The 18,960-nt window shown below is 39.8% G+C and overlaps 1 protein-coding gene across 2 annotated transcripts; it reads right to left on the bottom strand.

The window, feature by feature from the left end:
• Positions 1–2,917: 2,917 nt before the first annotated feature.
• CRYZ (crystallin zeta) lies at positions 2,918–18,933 on the bottom strand. 2 transcript variants are annotated; one of them, XM_048860645.2, is made up of 9 exons: positions 18,825–18,933; positions 13,716–13,832; positions 13,229–13,381; positions 11,280–11,443; positions 10,130–10,181; positions 7,732–7,881; positions 4,877–4,978; positions 4,679–4,774; positions 2,918–4,377 (listed from the first exon to the last, which is right to left on the bottom strand). In XM_048860645.2, the coding sequence occupies exons 2-9, from the start codon at positions 13,824–13,826 to the stop codon at positions 4,216–4,218; spliced, it is 990 nt and encodes a 329-aa protein (XP_048716602.2). In that variant the 5' UTR covers positions 13,827–13,832; positions 18,825–18,933; the 3' UTR covers positions 2,918–4,215. The 2 variants fall into 2 exon arrangements, with proteins under 2 accessions (XP_048716602.2, XP_048716601.2); XM_048860644.2 differs by lacking the exon at positions 18,825–18,933 and adding an exon at positions 18,148–18,417.
• Positions 18,934–18,960: the final 27 nt, after the last annotated feature.

Genomic DNA, 18,960 nt, shown 5'->3' with positions numbered 1-18,960 from the left:
GTAAGACAGCTAAATAATTCCATGCCCTGGAGACTTAATGAGTCAGTGGGTTACTTTTCCCCAATTGCACACCCTCAGATAACTGTGGTGCATTAATTTAAGCACCTGTTAACTACAGATCAAGATGCTGAAAAGAAATATGAATTATAGGTTTATAAAACATATGCTATTTTAGTGAGCTGTGAGGACAAACCAACAAACCATTTCAACGAGTACTCCCCCAAAGCAGGAGAGATTTAGACGTTTTAGAAGATTCAGTTTCATTAGTTTTTCTATATTACTTTAGAGTAAGTTAAGCCTCAGTAGGAAAGAGTGGCGATTCAAAGAAATCGAAGAACAGGAAACAAAAGTGTAATGGGACCACTATCCTTTAAGGCTGTCATAAATATAAAGGGAAGGGTAAACCCCTTTGAAATCCCTCCTGGCCAGGGGAAAGCTCCTCTCACCTGTAAAGGGTTAAGAAGCTAAAGGTAACCTCGCTGGCACCTGACCAAAATGACCAATGAGGAGACAAGATACTTTCAAAAGCTGGGAAGAGGGAGAGAAACAAAGGGTCTGTGTCTGTCTGTAGTCGTCTTGGCCGGGGATAGACCAGGAATGGAGTCTTAGAACTTTTAGTAAGTAATCTAGCTAGGTATGTGTTAGATTATGATTTCTTTAAATGGCTGAGAAAAGCATTGTGCTGAATAGAATAACTATTTCTGTCTGTGCATCTTTTTTGTAACTTAAGGTTTTGCCTAGAGGGGTTCTCTATGTTTTGAATCTAATTACCCTGTAAGATATCTACCATCCTGATTTTACAGGGGGGATTTCTTTATTTCTATTTACTTCTATTTTTTATTAAAAGTCTTCTTGTAAAAAACTGAATGCTTTTTCATTGTTCTCAGATCCAAGGGTTTGGGTCTGTGGTCACCTATGCAAATTGGTGAGGCTTTTTAGCCAACATTTCCTAGGAAAGGGGGGGTGCAAGTGTTGGGAGGATTGTTCATTGTTCTTAAGATCCAAGGGTCTGGGTCTGTAGTCACCTAGGCAAATTGGTGAGGCTTTTTACCAAACTTTGTCCAGGAAGTGGGGTGCAGGGTTTTGGGAAGTATTTTGGGGGGAAAGACGCGTCCAAACAGCTCTTCCCCAGTAACCAGTATTAGTTTGGTGGTGGTAGCGGCCAGTCCAAGGATAACGGGGGGAATATTTTGTACCTTGGGGAAGTTTTGACCTAAGCTGGTAAAGATAAACTTAGGAGGTTTTTTCATGCAGGTCCCCACAGCTGTACCCTAGAGTTCAGAGTGGGGGAGGAACCTTGACAAAGGCTTTCAGAGAAAACTGTGCATGGTTTTGAAGGGTGTCGGGGAGGGGGGAGAGTTAAGTCAAGATGGGCTGAACCAGACAAATTCAGATTTGTCTAAACAGATTAAAAAAAAAAACTGTTTATATGTATGTTTGTTTGTTTTTTTACAGTGGAATTGCTACAAATTCCTTTCTATTGGAGACCTTTCAATACTCACCAATGTACAGACTAGCAGACTGCAATTATGAGAACTCTTCCTTAACCTTGGTTGAAATGTTCTGATATAGGTCAAATAGTATCTGATGTTCATTGGGAAATCATCTCATTAAGGGACACTCCTGTAATATCAAACAGTACTTTAAAGTCTAAGCTGTGAATGTCCACATAGCACAAACACATTCTGTTTTATATTACTTGGATTATATCTTGAACACCCTTAATTATATTAGCAGTGTAATCTACTCTGCATTTAGCGGAGATTAATAAGAAGGCCAGAAAGTTGCATGGAGCACTGTGAAAGGGTGCAGAGGCACTTCTTTGTCCCTGGCAAATGAATTAATCAGGCTTACAAACAGGACAAGATGGGAGAGGCTACTTAGAAGGCAGAACGATGAATTGGGGGCCACAATTCTGAGTTCCATGACCTGGAAAACACGGTTACAATCTGATGTTTTAAATGGTTGTGTATTGCCCAAACCATGAAATTTGCCCAGACAGACACAGGTTATCAAATGATTAACCCAGAGGGTTTTTGCTGAATCACTTCACAGGCCTATAAACAGTTAAAAGGATGGTGAGAACAAAGGAAGTGATGTGAACAAGCTTGTTATTTGCTTGTGTCTTCAATAAAATGGGTAAAACATGCTGTTAGACGAACAATGTTTTAATTATCACAGACCCTTTCCTTGATTCAAAGTTACAAATATAAATGGTAGCTTTTGGATATGAAATTTATTTGTTTCACAGTAGGATGCCTGAAGAGCCTACACAGATACACTGGCAGGGAATCCATTTAAAAAAGGAAGAGCACTGAACCAAAGAACAGGTATAAACGATGTCAGCTAACTGTACTTACTGTAGGCTCCTCAAAACTAAGAAAGGCCTTTGGTGAGCCATGATACCATCTCAGTGACAGCTTTCAACTGGCAATGTTCCAGTGTAATACACTGTAACAAATGTTTTTCCTGTCACTTGAATGATAATTGTATTATACACATAAAACAAATGTTGCTACTTTCACCCCTATGGAATTCAAAATAGATTACACACCAAATGTTAGAAAATAATGCAGATTTTTAGCATAAGACTCTCTTCTGGCATATCAAGAACTAGATTATACGGTTTGAATCCATGTCAAGATCTGTTGGTATTTAGAACCAATGACCAAAATATTTCATATTTGCATGTAATGTGAGAGTACGGACAACATGGTACTACCAACTTCATTAGTGGACTAGCCCCAGGATAGGAGTATATTGATCCAAAACACGTGCTCGTATCATGATTAAAGTATCGTGGGCATGTCCTTGAGGAATGGGGAGGACCATTCTTTGCTCTGTTCACTAGTTTAATAAAATATGGAATGTGGTAACAGAAAACAACAAATGTAAGCAAGCAAAAACAAATCCACACTTGTATAACAGTTTGTTTACTGTTTATTGATATTACCAACCGAGAACACTGACTAGCAGTTAACCATATGTTAATCAAAATAGCCATATCTGATTATTAGTACTTGTCCTGGACCACAACATACAGAGATTGAATTTACTCATGGAATGACCATCAAATAGGACTACAAAATGTAGGCAAGCTAGACCTGGATTCTGCTCCAACATCCCCTGGTTTCTATAGCATTCTGGTGTGGCAAACGCAAATTTCTGCTGCAGATTAACAAATTGAGATTTTTATTGTATTAGATATGAAGAATAATACAATCAGTACAGAGTTCCTCATTTCACAGTACATTCATTTGTTTTACAGAGTGGTCACATTTTCAATATGCTGCATATTTTGGTATCCATAAAAGGGACTGATGATTAGGGAAAGACAGCTTGAATTCTTGGCACCCAAGAGGGAGGCAGCTCCTCTTTCCCTCCCATTATGAGACAGCTGACTTTAAATTCAAAAGAAAGAGGGAGGGGATTGAACTCCTCATTGCCCTCCCTTTCAACAGCAAGAAATCAGCACATTATCTGGCTATTTCTGCTAAAATGAGATCAGTAGTAAAATAATGAATGATGACACTGGGCTTCACAGTCTCCATCCCATTGGGATAATTTGGTCAATTACACCTCTCAGGATACTGTTTAGTCAGATTCAGGCATACAACGCTGCCCCTGTTTACATTCAATTCACATCTGGGAGGCTCTTAGCAATCATAAGGGCCAGAAAGTTAATGATTGTAAAATCGAAATTTGGATTCTAAAGCACACTTCTGTGGCAGATGCTGAACAGCAACATATTTTGTGGCTACAGAACACATGGAGCCCTACTTACACATATATGTCGCTCCACTTTAAAAGGCAGACTGAAAGTCACATTCTGCACTAGCTAAAGCTTCCCTGTAGTATTCAAGGGAAGCAATAAGTACAGTATTGTACAATACTCCAACCTGGATAGGACAGAACAGATATCAGTGACAAGACCAACGCAGAAAGGAAAAAGATGCAATTTCCAGGTCAGCCAAATTGGGGGTGGGGGAGGAGGGGAAGAGTACTTAGAAGCTTAAATCTGACACTCTGCTTTTCATTACATAAAAAAGCATGTTCATTTAAGGCATCCGCCCTGTCTAAATTAGACTTGCTATTACCATAAAATATCTGTGATCAACCCTATGTTTTGTAAAACATGCTAAATGAACGATACAGGCAAGGGTGTAATTAGAACAGCCAGGATATAAATGGAAAGAAACTTTATTACGTGACTTATCACATAAGGAGTACCATCTTTCCCAAAGCACCACTGCTGTTAATGAGGTCTTCATGAGCCTTCGCCACTTTTTCCAATGGATATTCAGGGCCAACTACAGGTTTAAGCCAGCCAGCTTCTATACCAGCAAGCAGCGCTGTTTCACATTCATACATCAACTTCTGTATAGTGAAGATAGTATTTACTGTAAGTCATGTGCATTTTTAAAGTACATTAGATGTATATACAAAGTTAATCCAAATTTCACAATTAAATGCATTTTACATTTCTGAGATTTCTTAATACTTTTAAGTGTCCATTTAGAAAAATAAAATGTATATAATCTAATAAAATTGTACCCTTACACTCCAAATCAAACCCAACTATGCTATTTTGCTAAACATTTAATTTGCTTAAACTAAAAGTTTATAAGTTAATAGAATAGCTCATCCAAGTAAATTCTTTGAACTAAAAATGCCTTACCTTAGTGGCAGAAAACAGACTAACTCCTATTATGCTGGATTCTTTCATCATAGTGTCTCTGGGGTTTATTTCAATTGGACCTCTACTCCCCACGATCTGATACAAAAAAGTTTTAAAATAAAAAAAACAGACACTTAATCCAAACATTTTTCAACAAATTATAAACTTAATTTGAAGGCAATGACAGAAAATACTTACCATCACCCTTCCTCCAGGTGATAGTAGTTGTAAGTCAGTGGCAAGATTAACATTAGCTAGCATTTCTATTATCACATCAACTCCCTGCACACCACTGAATTCCTACACAGAATATAAAAAGAGATAACCAATTGAAAAAGTTCACATTTGGATGTCTGTGTATATTTCACAGGCTGTAGGTAACCTGGGGTTTCAACATGTTAAGTTTGACATATCTAATGCAATTCTGAAAATCTATCTTCATCATATGGTGACTTGGTGGGATCTGAGTTTCTAAATGCTCCCTCCCTTCATGAGATAGTAAAGCAAATAGGAAACACAGCTAATACAAGTACTATAGTGCAATCTCTTTATCATGAAAGTTGAACTTACAAATGTAGAATCATGTACAAAAAAAGCTGCATTCAAAAATAAAACAATGTAAAATTTTAGAACCTGCAAGTCCATTCAGTCCTACTTCAGCCAATCGCTCAGACAAACAAGTTTGGTTACAATTTTGCAGGAGATAATGCTACCCACTTCTTGTTTACAATGTCACCTGAAAGTGAGAACAGGCGTTCACATGGCACTGTTGTAGCCGTGTCAGATATGCTAAACATTTGTATGCCGTATGCCCTTTCATTCTTTGGCCACCATTCCAGAGAAAAAAGAATGAGGAGTACTTGTGGCACCTTAGAGACTAACAAGTTTATTTGAGCATAAGCTTTCGTGGGTTAAAACCCACTTCATCGGATGCATGCAGTGGAAAATACAGTAGGAAGATAGATATATACACACACAGAGAAAACATGAAAAAATGGGTGTTGCCATACACACTATAATGAGAGTGATCAATTAAGGTGAGCTATTATCAGCAGAAGAAAAAAACCTTTTGTAGTGATAATCAGGATGGCCCATTTCCAACAGTTCCAGAGGACATGCTTCCATGCTGATGATGCTCGTTAAAAAAAATAATGCGTTAATTACATTTGTGACTGAACTCCTTGGGGGAGAATTGTATGTCTCCTGTTCTGTTTTACCTGCATTCTGCCACATATTTCATGTTATAGCAGTCTTGGATGATGATCCGGCATGTTTGTTTTAAGAACACTTTCATAGCAGATTTAACAAAGTGCAAAGAAGGTACCAATGTGAGATTTCTACAAATAGCTTCACCACTTGACCCAAAGGTTAAAGAATATGAAGTGCTGTCCAAAATGTGAGGGGGACGAGGTGTGGAGCATGCTTTCAGAAGACTTAAAAGAGCAGCACTCAGATATGGAAACTACAGAACCCGAACCACCAAAAAAGAAAAATCAACCTTCTGCCGGTGGCATCTGACTCAGATGATGAAAACGAACACGCGTTGGTCCGCTCTGCTTTGGATCGTTATTGAACAGAACCCATCATCAGCACGAACGCATGTCCTCTGGAATGGCGGTTAAAGCAGGAAGGGTCATATGAATCTTTAGCGCATCTGGCACATACATATCTTGTGGCGCCGGCTTACAACAGTGCTATGTGAATGCCTGTTCTCACTTTCAAGTGACATTGTAAACAAGAAGCAGACAGCATTATCTCCTGCAACTGGTAACCAAACTTGTTTGTCTGAGCGATTGGCTGAAGTAGGACTGAATGGACTTGCAGGTTCCAAAATTTTACATTGGTTTTATTTTTGAACGCAGCTCTTTTTTTTGGTACATAATTCTACATTTGTAAGTTCAATTTTCACGACAAAGAGATTGCACTACAGTACTTAGGTGAACTGAAAACTACAATTATTTTTTCCCCACAATGCAAATATTTGTAATCAAAAATAAATATAAAGTGAGCACTGTACACTTTGTATTCTGTGTTGTCATTGAAATCAATATATTTGAAAAATGTAGAAAACATCCAAAAATATTTAATACATTTCAATCGGTATTCTATTGTTTAACAGTGCGATTAATCACGCTTAATTTTTTTGAGTTAATCACGTGAGCTAACTGTGATTAATTGACAGCCCTAGTTACGATTAAAGCTAAGATTTAGTCATGGGTATTTTTGGTAAGTCATAGACAGGGCACGGGCAATAAATAAAAATTCACGGCCCGTGACCTGTCCATGACTTTTACCAAAAATACCCATGACTAAACTTCTACTTCTGGGGCCCCACTGCTCTGGGGGGGCCTCTGCTGCGGGGGAAGAGGGCAGCCTGCTCCAGTGCTGGAGGTTGACTGCCGCCCCAGGACCGCTACTTGGTCCCTCCCCAGGGCGCCCCCAGGACCGCTACTTGGGCAGTCCCTGGAGCCAACCACACTGGCCACTGCTTAGGCAATCCCCGAAGCCAGCTGGTCCCAGGCTTCCCCTGGGTCTCTCCAGCAGCAACAGGCGTGACTGGCCATGGGGTGCCCGAGCAGCTGGCCCCAGGGCCAGCTGCTCAGGTGGCCTTGAAGTCAGCTGCACCAATCGCTGCAGAAGTCATAGAAAGTCACAGAATTCATGACTTCCGTGACCTCCGAAAGAATCACAGCCTTAGTTATGATTTAGTACTCTTGGTATCCATATCTTTAAAATGAACAATTCTCCTTTGACCAGAAATTAAGAGGTTGTGTACACTTTGCTCCAGTGGCAGACTCCGACAGAACCCTAATCTTGGTTCAAAAGAAAAATATAAAGAGCTGTTTACCAAATGTTTCATTTCATAAAAACTACAAAAAGAAAATATCTATCTAGTTCATCTGGATGCCAGCACAGGACTGCCATCTATAGTATGTTTTCTAGTCAATTAAAAGGAAGATAATTAATAGAATCCAAAATGGATTTTGAATATTTTACTGGAAGAAGAAAGAGGCTGGAAGAGTTATGAAACCTTCAATCTGGTAGTAAATTACCTTAATGTTATCAATGTAATCAGCTTCTCTGTGATTAAACATTTTGTGGGCTCCATTTCTCAAAACTATGTTCATTCCTTCTTCAGTTCCAGCTGTGCCTAAAACCTTTAAACCATAAGCTCTGGCAATCTGGCATGCTGCTATTCCAACCTGGAAAAATGAGTTACATTTCCCTTTACCATTTATTTTCCCACTCTTAATATAAATATCACCTATCAGAAACTCAGTACTTTACATGTCAAATTATCTTAAAATACGTTTTTATGCATAACATAAATCACGAGCATTATTGAAACATTATTCTGATTTTTTCAAAACCGCTATCCGATATTTGATTTACATTCACACACACAACATTGTGTACTAGTAAAGATGCTGCACACACAACACAGCTGATACAAAACCAAGTCAAAAGTTAAGCCATGTAACAGTACATATTATCTTTTCTTCCCACAGACAGAAACCACTAACATGATCACCATATACCACAGATAACATATCACAACTTTGACTCTTCACCGCAGAAGAGGTCCATTTAGGATCTCATTCCCAGGCTCCCAACACTACCAAAAACAGACGAGACTCCCTAGTCTCACTGCCCCTTCTGCTGGGTCCTGAGAAACCACACTCCAGTTTCAGAAAGCCAAAGGAAGGCCTGCAAAGCGTAGTTGCCAGATATTGTGGGGACCCCAGAGAAAACTCCCAAGCAGGGAAGCCTCAGAGGGTAGCAAATTTTGGAGGGGGAAGTAAGCCTCCATTCTTAGGCAGCAAGTAAAACCACTGGAAGTCTGGTCAGACACTGATCCTGCCAAACAAACATCTGCATTTCCTACCACCACATCCTCTCATCCCTGCTTTATATCTCAGTTGGTGGTGAGAGGTGTTTTATTAGTGCCAAGCAGATGTAAAGTCTTGTTAGTGCCCAAGGACAAGTAGGCTTCACAGTCTCAGCTGGCTCAAACTCACTGCTTACATGGTATGGGGAATGCAAAAGAGGAACGAAGAACATGTATGCACAAAACTCTACCTCTCTTTTGGGGTTACTCCCAAACTGGTGCCTCCTGAGAAGACAGGTTCTACAATCTATCCTGACCAGCCTGCAGACAGACACTTCCTCGGCTAATTTAAGTGATGTTATTCTCTTCTATTGGTAACAAACTACCTCATTCCATTTCTGTTACTAACAGAACCCCATCTGCTGCGATTTATGGTTCTGCTAATGAGACTTGCATCGAGGACTGTTATGTAAAGTAAACAAACTACCTTTCCCATAATAAATCCTCATGACCATCACTCTTGCCAGGCGCTTATCAACTGACCTATTTGAAAAACCGAAGTCACCTTTGACATTTACATTTCAAACTAACATATGGCATGACTAGATTATCTCAACATCCAGAAGTTGTTCAATGAACAACCTGAAAAGAATGTAAGATTTAAGGATAATCGTAGAAGTGTATGTCAATGAAAGACGTACCACAAACATCCACGCTTATCACTAGTACGTACCCCTTTGCCTACTCTCTTCTCACTGCACTTGCAAGTGTTTTTGTAACAGTCTGCAAATCCATAGAGGATAATCTTATTTGTGGTCCATGCCATTGTTAAGCAAAAACATGTGTGTTCCCAGAAGCATATAAAAGAAGTGGGAACAGAAAATCAAAACTCAGTTTATGAAAATAAAGAAAAAACATATTGCTGAATGTCCTTCTAGTCTAATATATTACAAAAGACTGAGTTTTCTCTCATGTGAGACTTTCATACTCAGCCTTTTGCAGCTAACCGAGTAACTCAACAAAACTTGGCCAGCTCACAATAGTTTTTTCCAGCCACTGGAAAGGGGAGATGCGGCCACTTAAAGTTTAACTATTCCCTCTTACTCTACCTCAGCCTTCTTGTTTATTCAGCAGAGCCAACGGTTAGCCTTTTGTAAATACAGAAGCTAGTTGGGAAAACTTAAAGTCCATTCAGGTATCTCCAACATCTCCCATTTTCTAGCTACGTTACAGTTAATGGGTGAGAAACAGCACAGAAAGTCCCTTTCCAGCCAGTGAGCATTTCTTGCACAACTAAGAACAGTTTGCCTAACTTTTAAAAATGCAACTTTTCCTTTAGCTTTTCTCTTAGGCAGACTAGCTGTATGGCTCCTGAACCAGCTTCTGACCGTTCTCCACTTTGTGATTACACCATGGGATGCCCTACATATGATTTAATTAAGTTCACAGGAAATCAGCATTTCGGGCCACATGTGGTCATTTGTGCAGTTTCAGGCTGTTATATTCTGGATGATAGGATTTAACTTTACGTGTAAAGAGCCTTCATGATAATTATTTGCCTATTTGTCACAAAAATAGATATACAAAATACTTGCTAATTTAAGGCTTTTCAAAATACTTACTCCTCCACTTGCCCCATGGACTAGCACAGTTTCCCCTGCTTTGGCATGCCCTCTGGAAGACAAAATGACAGACATTGAACTATTTAATACATTATAACTTTAGCAGATCCTGTCCATTGTCCAGCCATAATATGTAGTTGGATTATAGGAATTAAATCTAAATCTTTTTAGATCACATTCAATGCGCCTAATTTTCCTCTCTCTAGTTTTACACTGAGTTAGTCCTGATTCATTCTGGGATTAGAGAGGAGAATCAGGTCTTATCTCTTTTAATAATTCCTGGTTGCTAAAAGCTCTCATTCCTGAATGTAAATACAGGTATAAGCCATAACAATGGGAGTACCACTTTCATGGTTGGTATAGGTGTGTATTAACACCAGCCTACTATTCAAAACAACATTTTCTTCAACTTTAGTCTTCCAGGTTTTAAAATAATCTACCCATACTTTTTCAACGGATAAACTAGATGGTCCAATGCTTTGTTCTACGTATTGATCTAGATTGGATTCCCAGTCCTGATCTCTCATCCCCTAGCTGACAAGGCACTCTTGCCTATCACTAGAGTACAGATTTATTAATCAATACCATGGCTATTGGCAGGGTTAAATACTTAGAGCTAGTAGGAGTTCTGCCAACATCTCCTGAAGACAGAGGTGATGGAAAGATAGGACTTGTTTCAGTCATAATTTCTGCTTCTTGATTAAACCAAGGGGTTGCAGTTGTATAACCTATGTAGTCCTTCTTAAGAAGGTGAGGTGAAGAGGGGTAGGAGGAGGAAAACAATTGACTCATTTATTTCGGGGTATACACTTTTTTATTATATACAGTGCCGCTCCCAGTTCTGGGCACCCCAGATGCACTTTTAAAAAGAAAAAGATAGTCAATTGCCTTCACATCACAACCCCTGACAATACTGTAGGCAACACATTTAATTTAACCCTCCAACAGAATCCCCACCAAAGTCCTCCTCCCATCACTACCCTACCTAAAAAGTCTCATCTCTTTATGAAAGAGAGAGATAAAATAGGCCTTGTAGTGTGCCCTGAAAAGTTAAGCCATGTAACTGGCTATTATGGATGGAGTGTCTGCTCTATTGTTTTTATTTTAAGTCTTCAAAAGCAGAAGTTACAAACAGAGCTTGGCATCTTACTTTTGGAAGAGTGCACGGTAAGCAGTGAAATATGGGATACCAATGGCAGCACCTTGCTTGAAGTTTAATTTATCTGATAAGGGGAAGACTGTGTCCGCTGCAGCAACGGTATAATCTGCATAGCCACCAGAGATGGTACCATTAGTAAAAACCCTGTCACCTTTCTGGCAGGAAAAAATAAAAATGGTTTAGACACAAGTTCCAAGTACTTTAGTCAGTTTTTTATGTAACACTTCTGTAAAAGTGTGTGTGTGTGCGTGATTACCTTCCCAAAAGGCAGGTAGAGGGATTTTATAAAAATCAAGGAAATGAAATCTATGTAACACAATTTTGTATATCCAGATTTCAAAAGGTGTGTGTATAGACTACATCCTAGGTTCTATACTGTCACACACAAGGCTACTGCATGATTAAGATGATCCTTAATGATCCTCCATCCAGCTGGACTCCACAAGGAAAACGTCAGAAACATTTTACAAGCTTATGAAAAGAACTTCGGCAGTTTTTGAAGCCTGAGATTTATACATTCTTAACAAGAATAGTTATTGGTAATAGTTATTGTTGGAGTCCTTCAACAGGATAAAAATCACAACCTCCACACAATCACCAAGTAAATGGGCTGTGAGAAACAGGGAACAATATACATCCCAAACACACAGGGTGTGTTTAACACTTATTTCCAGCCCTGGCAGCTACGGAGTATCAACTACTTTGGTACTGGTTGTGAGCTGAATATAGCACATCCCAGTTCTTAGAACATGGTAATTTCATGTTCTGTACAGTTTTTCCTCAGTTCTGTACATTCTGACCCGTTGTGGGTGTCTGACTTTCCAACTCACTGTATGATTATCATAGTACCTGCATAGCACATAAATCCCTGCACTTTGATTTGCTGACACCTATTATTAGCCAGAGTGCCAAGATCTGCATAATTGCTATGTGGCTATTTCTTACATACCATCAATATACAAATCTCCCTATTCTGATTGGCTCCTCTATTCAGCCCTTTCAAGCTGTTTGTCTGCAACTATTGCTCTCATCTTCTTTCCCTCCAGTTTAAGCAGAAAATGCCAAAATTTACATGAAAAACTAAAAGCAAAGAAAATGGAGCTGTCAATCTGCTGAAACAGAAAGTGTTTTGTTTATTTTTGAAGTTAACACCTCTGCCTTATTTTCCATCTCCAGGCCAGCAAGGCTCTTGTCTCCTCAATAACTGTCATATCTGACTTCAGAATGGGAGAATCCCAGCTCTCTACTCAAATACAGTTTTTAAACAATACATATTCTGCTGTTAGTCTTTGGCCAAGAATCTTACTGACCTGTAAGGAAATAAAAGAGAAGGCCAATTAAAAAAACCCCACATACATTTATCTTTTAAGAGCCCACCTTTTCCCCCTCCCCAAGAAGATATTGTTTAACCAAAGGACACCGGGTGAAATATAACCACTATGAGACAGAAGTTCAGTATTTAAACATTGTTATCAATAGATACATCTTGTATTTTCCCCCCTTCATTTTAAGTCTGAATATTAAAATTATCAGCAAAATAACTTCAGGGTCCTTCCTGTCAGTCCAGGACGATGACGACAATAATTACAGCAATCTTGACTTTTATAATGCGCCTACAATGCTCTAAAAATGTTTCTGGACCAGTAAACAGAACCCCAATCCTGCAAGCAGAACCATGTAGTCAGGCTCCTGCACCAGTGCTAAACTCTACAGATCTCTATGGGGCTCTGTATGGGTGTAAAGGACAGCCCTCCAGGGCAGCTTGTAGGATTAGGGCCACTAATTTGACCTGGTTGCATGCTTTTAACGGCCAATTAGAGGTCCCCAAAACCCAGAGGAAATTCTGACAGGCCACAAATTATAGAGGTAGCAGTAAGTAGTGCAACAATAATGTAGGGAAAGAATAAGCCATCAATTAAAAAAGAAACAGAATATAATACCTTGAATACAGTTACATGCTCCCCAACAGCTTCAATTACTCCAGCAACATCTGTGCCAGGAGTGTAAGGTAAAGGTGGTTTTCTAGCATGAGCACCAGAACGAATATATGTCTCCACTGGGTTTACGCCACATGTATGGACTTTGATTAAGACCTGAAGAGAAAATGTTATTTGTTACATATCATTACAATCACCATTATTTTGCATTAACAGCTTCGTATTATTAAAGCAATTGACTTGACTATTAAAGAGCCCTTAATATGGATGTGAAACAATTTTGGAAAGTCTTTTGTATTCGATATGTAGACTGCATTAGAATAACAAAACAAATTAGTTAAATCTGATGCCTGTGGCTTTATTTATGTATATGCTGTTCAATCTACTCATATTCAGAATGAAGATGGTTCTGTTTTGGACACTCACTCAGTTCATATTCAAGTCATTACCATTCAGTGCAATTATCTTAGTTTACAGCTATCATTTCCACCTGATTTTCTTTCGGATTCGGCAATAAGACATCTGACAGGAGCTTAAGCACTTCAGGTCCACCAAATTCAGAAACTTTGACAGCTCTCAGCACGTTTCTTCCAGTTGCCATAGTGATCTGAATGTCAGAAGATAAGAAAATATTGCATTAACTTCACAATCCAGTTTTCACCTCAGAGGGAGGAGAACACACCCCCTACTTTTAGACAACCGTTTAAATCAGGGGCTCACTACTGATTTCTTTTCAAAGAAAAGATGGTCTTTCATCTTGCAAACGAAGAGCGTTACCACCATCTCCTGTGGGAATCTGTGGGCTTTAAAGTGAATCAAACATGTAAATAACTACTTTAAAAATATGAGTGCAGTAGTTCCTATATTAGATATCATGCCATCACATCTTGAGGGAAATACATTATACTTTGGGACCCATGGTTGCATTTTACAAAATGAATTTCCAATTTCACTTATTAAAAAAAAAAAAAACAGGTCATATAGTGAGTATTCAGCCAGGGTCTAAAAAGTAGATTTCCAGCTTCTCTTTCTGCTTGTTATTTAAGACAACAAAAAGCTCCTTGCTCATAAGCCCTCAAAAATAAAAGATACAATGGGGAATTAAAATATATTCAAGGAAACCAGAAAAATTGAATACATATGTATCCTGAGGAGTACAGTTAATGTATCTAAAAGCTAGCTTGACTATGCATGTCTGTGAAGTATTTTAAGATCATCAAGGAAAGCATACACTGACAAGAATGTGGGAAAAACAAGGCAAAGGTACATTAGTCAGACAGATAATTCTTCCTTTGGACCATGACAAAGGTCCAAGTCTTAGAGGGGTACTCAATCTTACACTTTCCCAAGCCCTCCTCCTCAACATATACATTACATCAATTTTCCAAAGGGTAATTTACACCACCATATATTTGGTTTACTATACAAATGGATAAAATACAGCAACGCCTAAACGCCCTGTTTCTACACTAATCAGAAAGGACAAGTTAAGCCACAAAACAGAATAACCAAGGCCCCAGTTTTGTAACTGGAGCTACAATGGCAAACTCTTGCAGCTGCATGGAGGCCCACGATCCATCTACTGGAATTTGAACGTAGAATCAGGGCCCAAGCTAGAAGTGCTAGCTCTGTACTGAGCACAGCCCAGTAGACAGGCATGGTTTAGCGCTAGCTACAAATGGGAATTTCTGTTCTGTGGGAAATTCCAAAATAAAAAAAATGGTTCAAATTGTCAACATTTTTTCTTTTAGCTTATATCAAATACACATAAATATTATGTAATGTTTATATTAATGTTTTAAAATAACAAAGACTATATAAAACATTTCAGCATTATAGAAGTGAAACATTGACATTTTCCACATCAAAAGTTGTCAAAAATTGACATATTCCCGCTAAACGTTTTGAGTTAGACAATACTGTACTACTGACTGAAAACAACTCTGCTGAAAAAATTCAGCCAGCTCTAGTTATTATATACATGGTACTACTTAAGCAATCCTATTATAGTATTTGTATGTAAGAAATAGCACATATTTGGTAAATAAAAGGTTATTTTACTGGAGCTGTCTCAGCTTCATTACTGTTTTGACGTCTCATCACACAGCATAGAAAATATGAAATTAAAATTTCTCTCTGAAGCAGTGATCTTTTCCAAACATTGTCTCATCATATTGGTTTACATTAAAATTTCCAGTATAATAAAGATGTAACTGCTTTAATATAAAGAAAAGGAGTACTTGTGGCACCTTAGAGACTAACCAATTTATTTGAGCATGAGCTTTCGTGAGCTACAGCTCACTTCATCGGATGCATACCGTGGAAACTGCAGCAGACTATGCATCCGATGAAGTGAGCTGTAGCTCACGAAAGCTCATGCTCAAATAAATTGGTTAGTCTCTAAGGTGCCACAAGTACTCCTTTTCTTTTTGCGAATACAGACTAACACGGCTGTTACTCTGAAACCTGCTTTAATATATACACTGCACCACGATATTCTCAAAGGAAATTTTGAAGTTATGAGCATGGGAACAGAAAAAAAATTGGATAAAAAAAATCTTTAAAAAAAGTGACCACAGAAATATTGGGCCTGCTTCTCCATATGCTGATCATCTCAAAACCGAAAGGCTCACGGATGCCTTCAGCTATGAAGCATTCACTACCTTGCAGAGTGAACTGCCGTCATGGTACACTGCTACTTCTTCCTCCATACTGCCTCTAAAATCTAAACTTTCCTCTGTCCACATAGCAAAAACCCTCGCCACGGTTCTACAACACACACACAAACTCTGGTGATAAACAGAAGCTAAATGTAGTAGTTCAAGATAGATACACTACAACCTGTGATATGAACAACTTCCATTCTCGAGGTGTTTGTAACTCTGAACAAAATGTTATGCTTGTTCTTTCAAAACAACTTTACAACTGAACACTGACTTAATACAGCATTAAAACTTTACAGTACATAAGAAAAATGCTGCTTTTAACTACTGTATCTTAATTTAAATGAAATAAGCACAGAAACAGTTTCCTTACCTTGTCAAACTTTTTTTTTTTAAACTTTCCCTTTTTTTAGAATTTTACGTTTAACAGAGTTCTATACTGTACAAGTATTTGTTTGTTTTGTCTCTGCTGCCTGCCTGGGTACTTCCAGTTCCACATGAGGTATGTATATAATTCACCTGTCAGCTCAACTGGTGTTCATAACTCTGAGGTTCTACTATATTTTCTTGAATCACAAGCTCCTCTTTTTGCCTTTTAATCCTCTAAACTTAGAAGTATGAACATTGAGCCTCTCCCCCAGCCTGGAAGTGCCCCGCGTGCTTTGTTATTTGCAAATTATTTTATTTTAGCATAGTCCAGGACATTGGAGACCCTGTTTTGCTTCCATAGGCACTGCAAAATGTATTTATCAGTTTGGGAGTTGGAGAACCTCTAATTCTCATTAGTTCTCTCTCGTCTCAGGGTTTATCTATACATGCAGTAGTTATTCTGGAATAAGAGTGTCTTTTTCCAAATTATCTTATTTGGAACTGGATTAAGAAACACTAATACATAATGTCCTGTGGCACCTTATAGACTAACAGACGTATTGGAGCATAAGCTTCCGTTGGTGAATACTACATGCATCCGATGAAGTGGGTATTCACCCACAAAAGCCTATGCTCCAATACGTCTGTTAATCTATAAGGTGCCGCAGGACTCTTTGCTGCTTTTACAGATCCAGACTAACACAGCTACCCCTCTGATACCAATGCATAATGTTATTCAGGAATAGCTATTGGTCTTTACATTCACAGCCTACATTAATCTGGAATAATTTTCATGTGTAGACAAACCCAAATTTAAGAATTTTCTATAGTGCCTATTTACACTTTTCCCAGATAAATTAAATCTGCAGTAAGTTCCCTAGCAGACTTCACAGAGTTCTTAAAGTATTACCTGTGTGCTCACTAAATGTCTCTTCCGCACACTGTGAGAACACTACAAATTTTATATTTTCTGTGTAGAAATTTTGTACATATACTCTTAATCATAACTGCAATTTCACTTGCAGCCTAGGGCCTAAAAGTTCTAATTGAATAACAGGGGTCCACATAAGGGAGATGGAAACATAGGGCTCCAAGACTGTACCTAGATTTTATTTATACCCCGTTGAAAGTGTATTTGTTATACTTTCAAACCAAAGTTAATTCCCAGGTGCAAGGTTCAGAATTACTCCTGTCTAATTTTCAGACCTACATTGAAAACTAGGATTGATTTAAGAAACACCACACTCAAACAACTAAATGGTGTCCCTGTAGATTATTAAACATTATTCCAAACTGGCTTATTGTTTCAGATCCAAACATCCCAGTTGAAAAAGCCTGGATGTTTCATATTCCATAAAATATTTGAAGGTTTTTTATATTTGCTAAAGTACTGTGTCTCCCAATTAAGAGAAGAGAGACTGTCTCCAGTTACACCTGATAACATATAAGCTGTTGTCTCTAAAACCACCCAAAGAGTTTTCAGAAGGATTGGATCCTCATATTAAGATATTAAGTCCTTCTAGAAAACTGGTTCTCAAATTGTACAGTTGGCCTTTCTGAGGCAGGTCCAGCAAAATAGATTTTAAATGATAGTCATTTTAAACATTATAAAAGTAAGGCATTACAGTGAATTTAGAGGTTTCAGAGTAGCAGCCGTGTGAGTCTGTATCCCCAAAAAGAAAAGGAGCACCTGTGGCACCTTAGAGACTAACAAATTTATTTGAGCCTAAGCTTTTGTGAGTTACAGCAAGTGAGCTGTAGCTCACAAAAGCTTAGGCTCAAATAAATTTGTTAGTCTCTAAGGTGCCACAGGAGCTCCTTTTCTTTTAGTGGATTTAGAAGCCACTCAGTCAGGCAGCAAAGTAAGTGCTCACATTAGAAGGTTCTGACCTTAACACCTGTGTGCCTCCGTTGCTCCATCTCCACAATGGTATCAATTCCTATCTCATAGCGGAGCAGTGGGTTAGTTTCAAAGGCTTTTTCATAGTTTCCTCGTGGTGTCTAAACCCACATTCCGGTGCCTAGTTTTAAGTACTCAAATTTTACCTACGCGACTTGCCCACGGAGCCGATGCTAGAGCCGAAAGCGCTAGATCCGATGACTTGGTCTACCCAACCCACCGGCCCACGTTACACAGCTGTTCCCCCCCAGGCTTTCCTGCCATTGCCCCGACGCTTCAGACACCAGCCCGAACACGGAATAGCCGTCCCGGGGATCCCGGCCCTGCGCTCCGCGGCCCCCGGCCGCCAGCGGCGTGCGGACAGGCCGCGCCCAGAGAGGGAAGAGCGAGGGGAGCCCCCGTGCCTGAGCCGCGGCCCCCCCCGTGAGGCGCTGCCTGGGATCTGCCCGAGCACGGGGCGCTGGAGCCAGCTACCGAGGGGGGCTCGGCCCGGACACGGGGATGAGGCCCCGGGGGGGCGCAGGAGCAGGGGTCCCCCTGGGGCTTCCCAGAGGCGGCGGGGTCTCCGCGCCCTCCCGCTGGGAACCGGCCCTGCCCTCAGGCCCCCTCAGTTCTCGGCCCTCTAGCCGCCCCGCTTCCCAGCCCCCACCTCCCGCGGCCGCCTCACCTCTCGCGGGCGAGCGGGCCGACCTCCTCAGCTAGCAGCAGCAGCACCCCAGCTCAGGGCAACGTCCCCGGCCCCGCCCACCCCCGCGGGCCGGGCTGTTAGACCCTCCCCCAGCCCACCCCGCCTCTTCCGGCAT

Source organism: Caretta caretta, chromosome 8, assembly GCF_965140235.1.
Source record: "Caretta caretta isolate rCarCar2 chromosome 8, rCarCar1.hap1, whole genome shotgun sequence".
NCBI lineage: Eukaryota > Metazoa > Chordata > Testudines > Cheloniidae > Caretta > Caretta caretta.
This window is presented reverse-complemented; position numbering and strand designations above follow the sequence as displayed.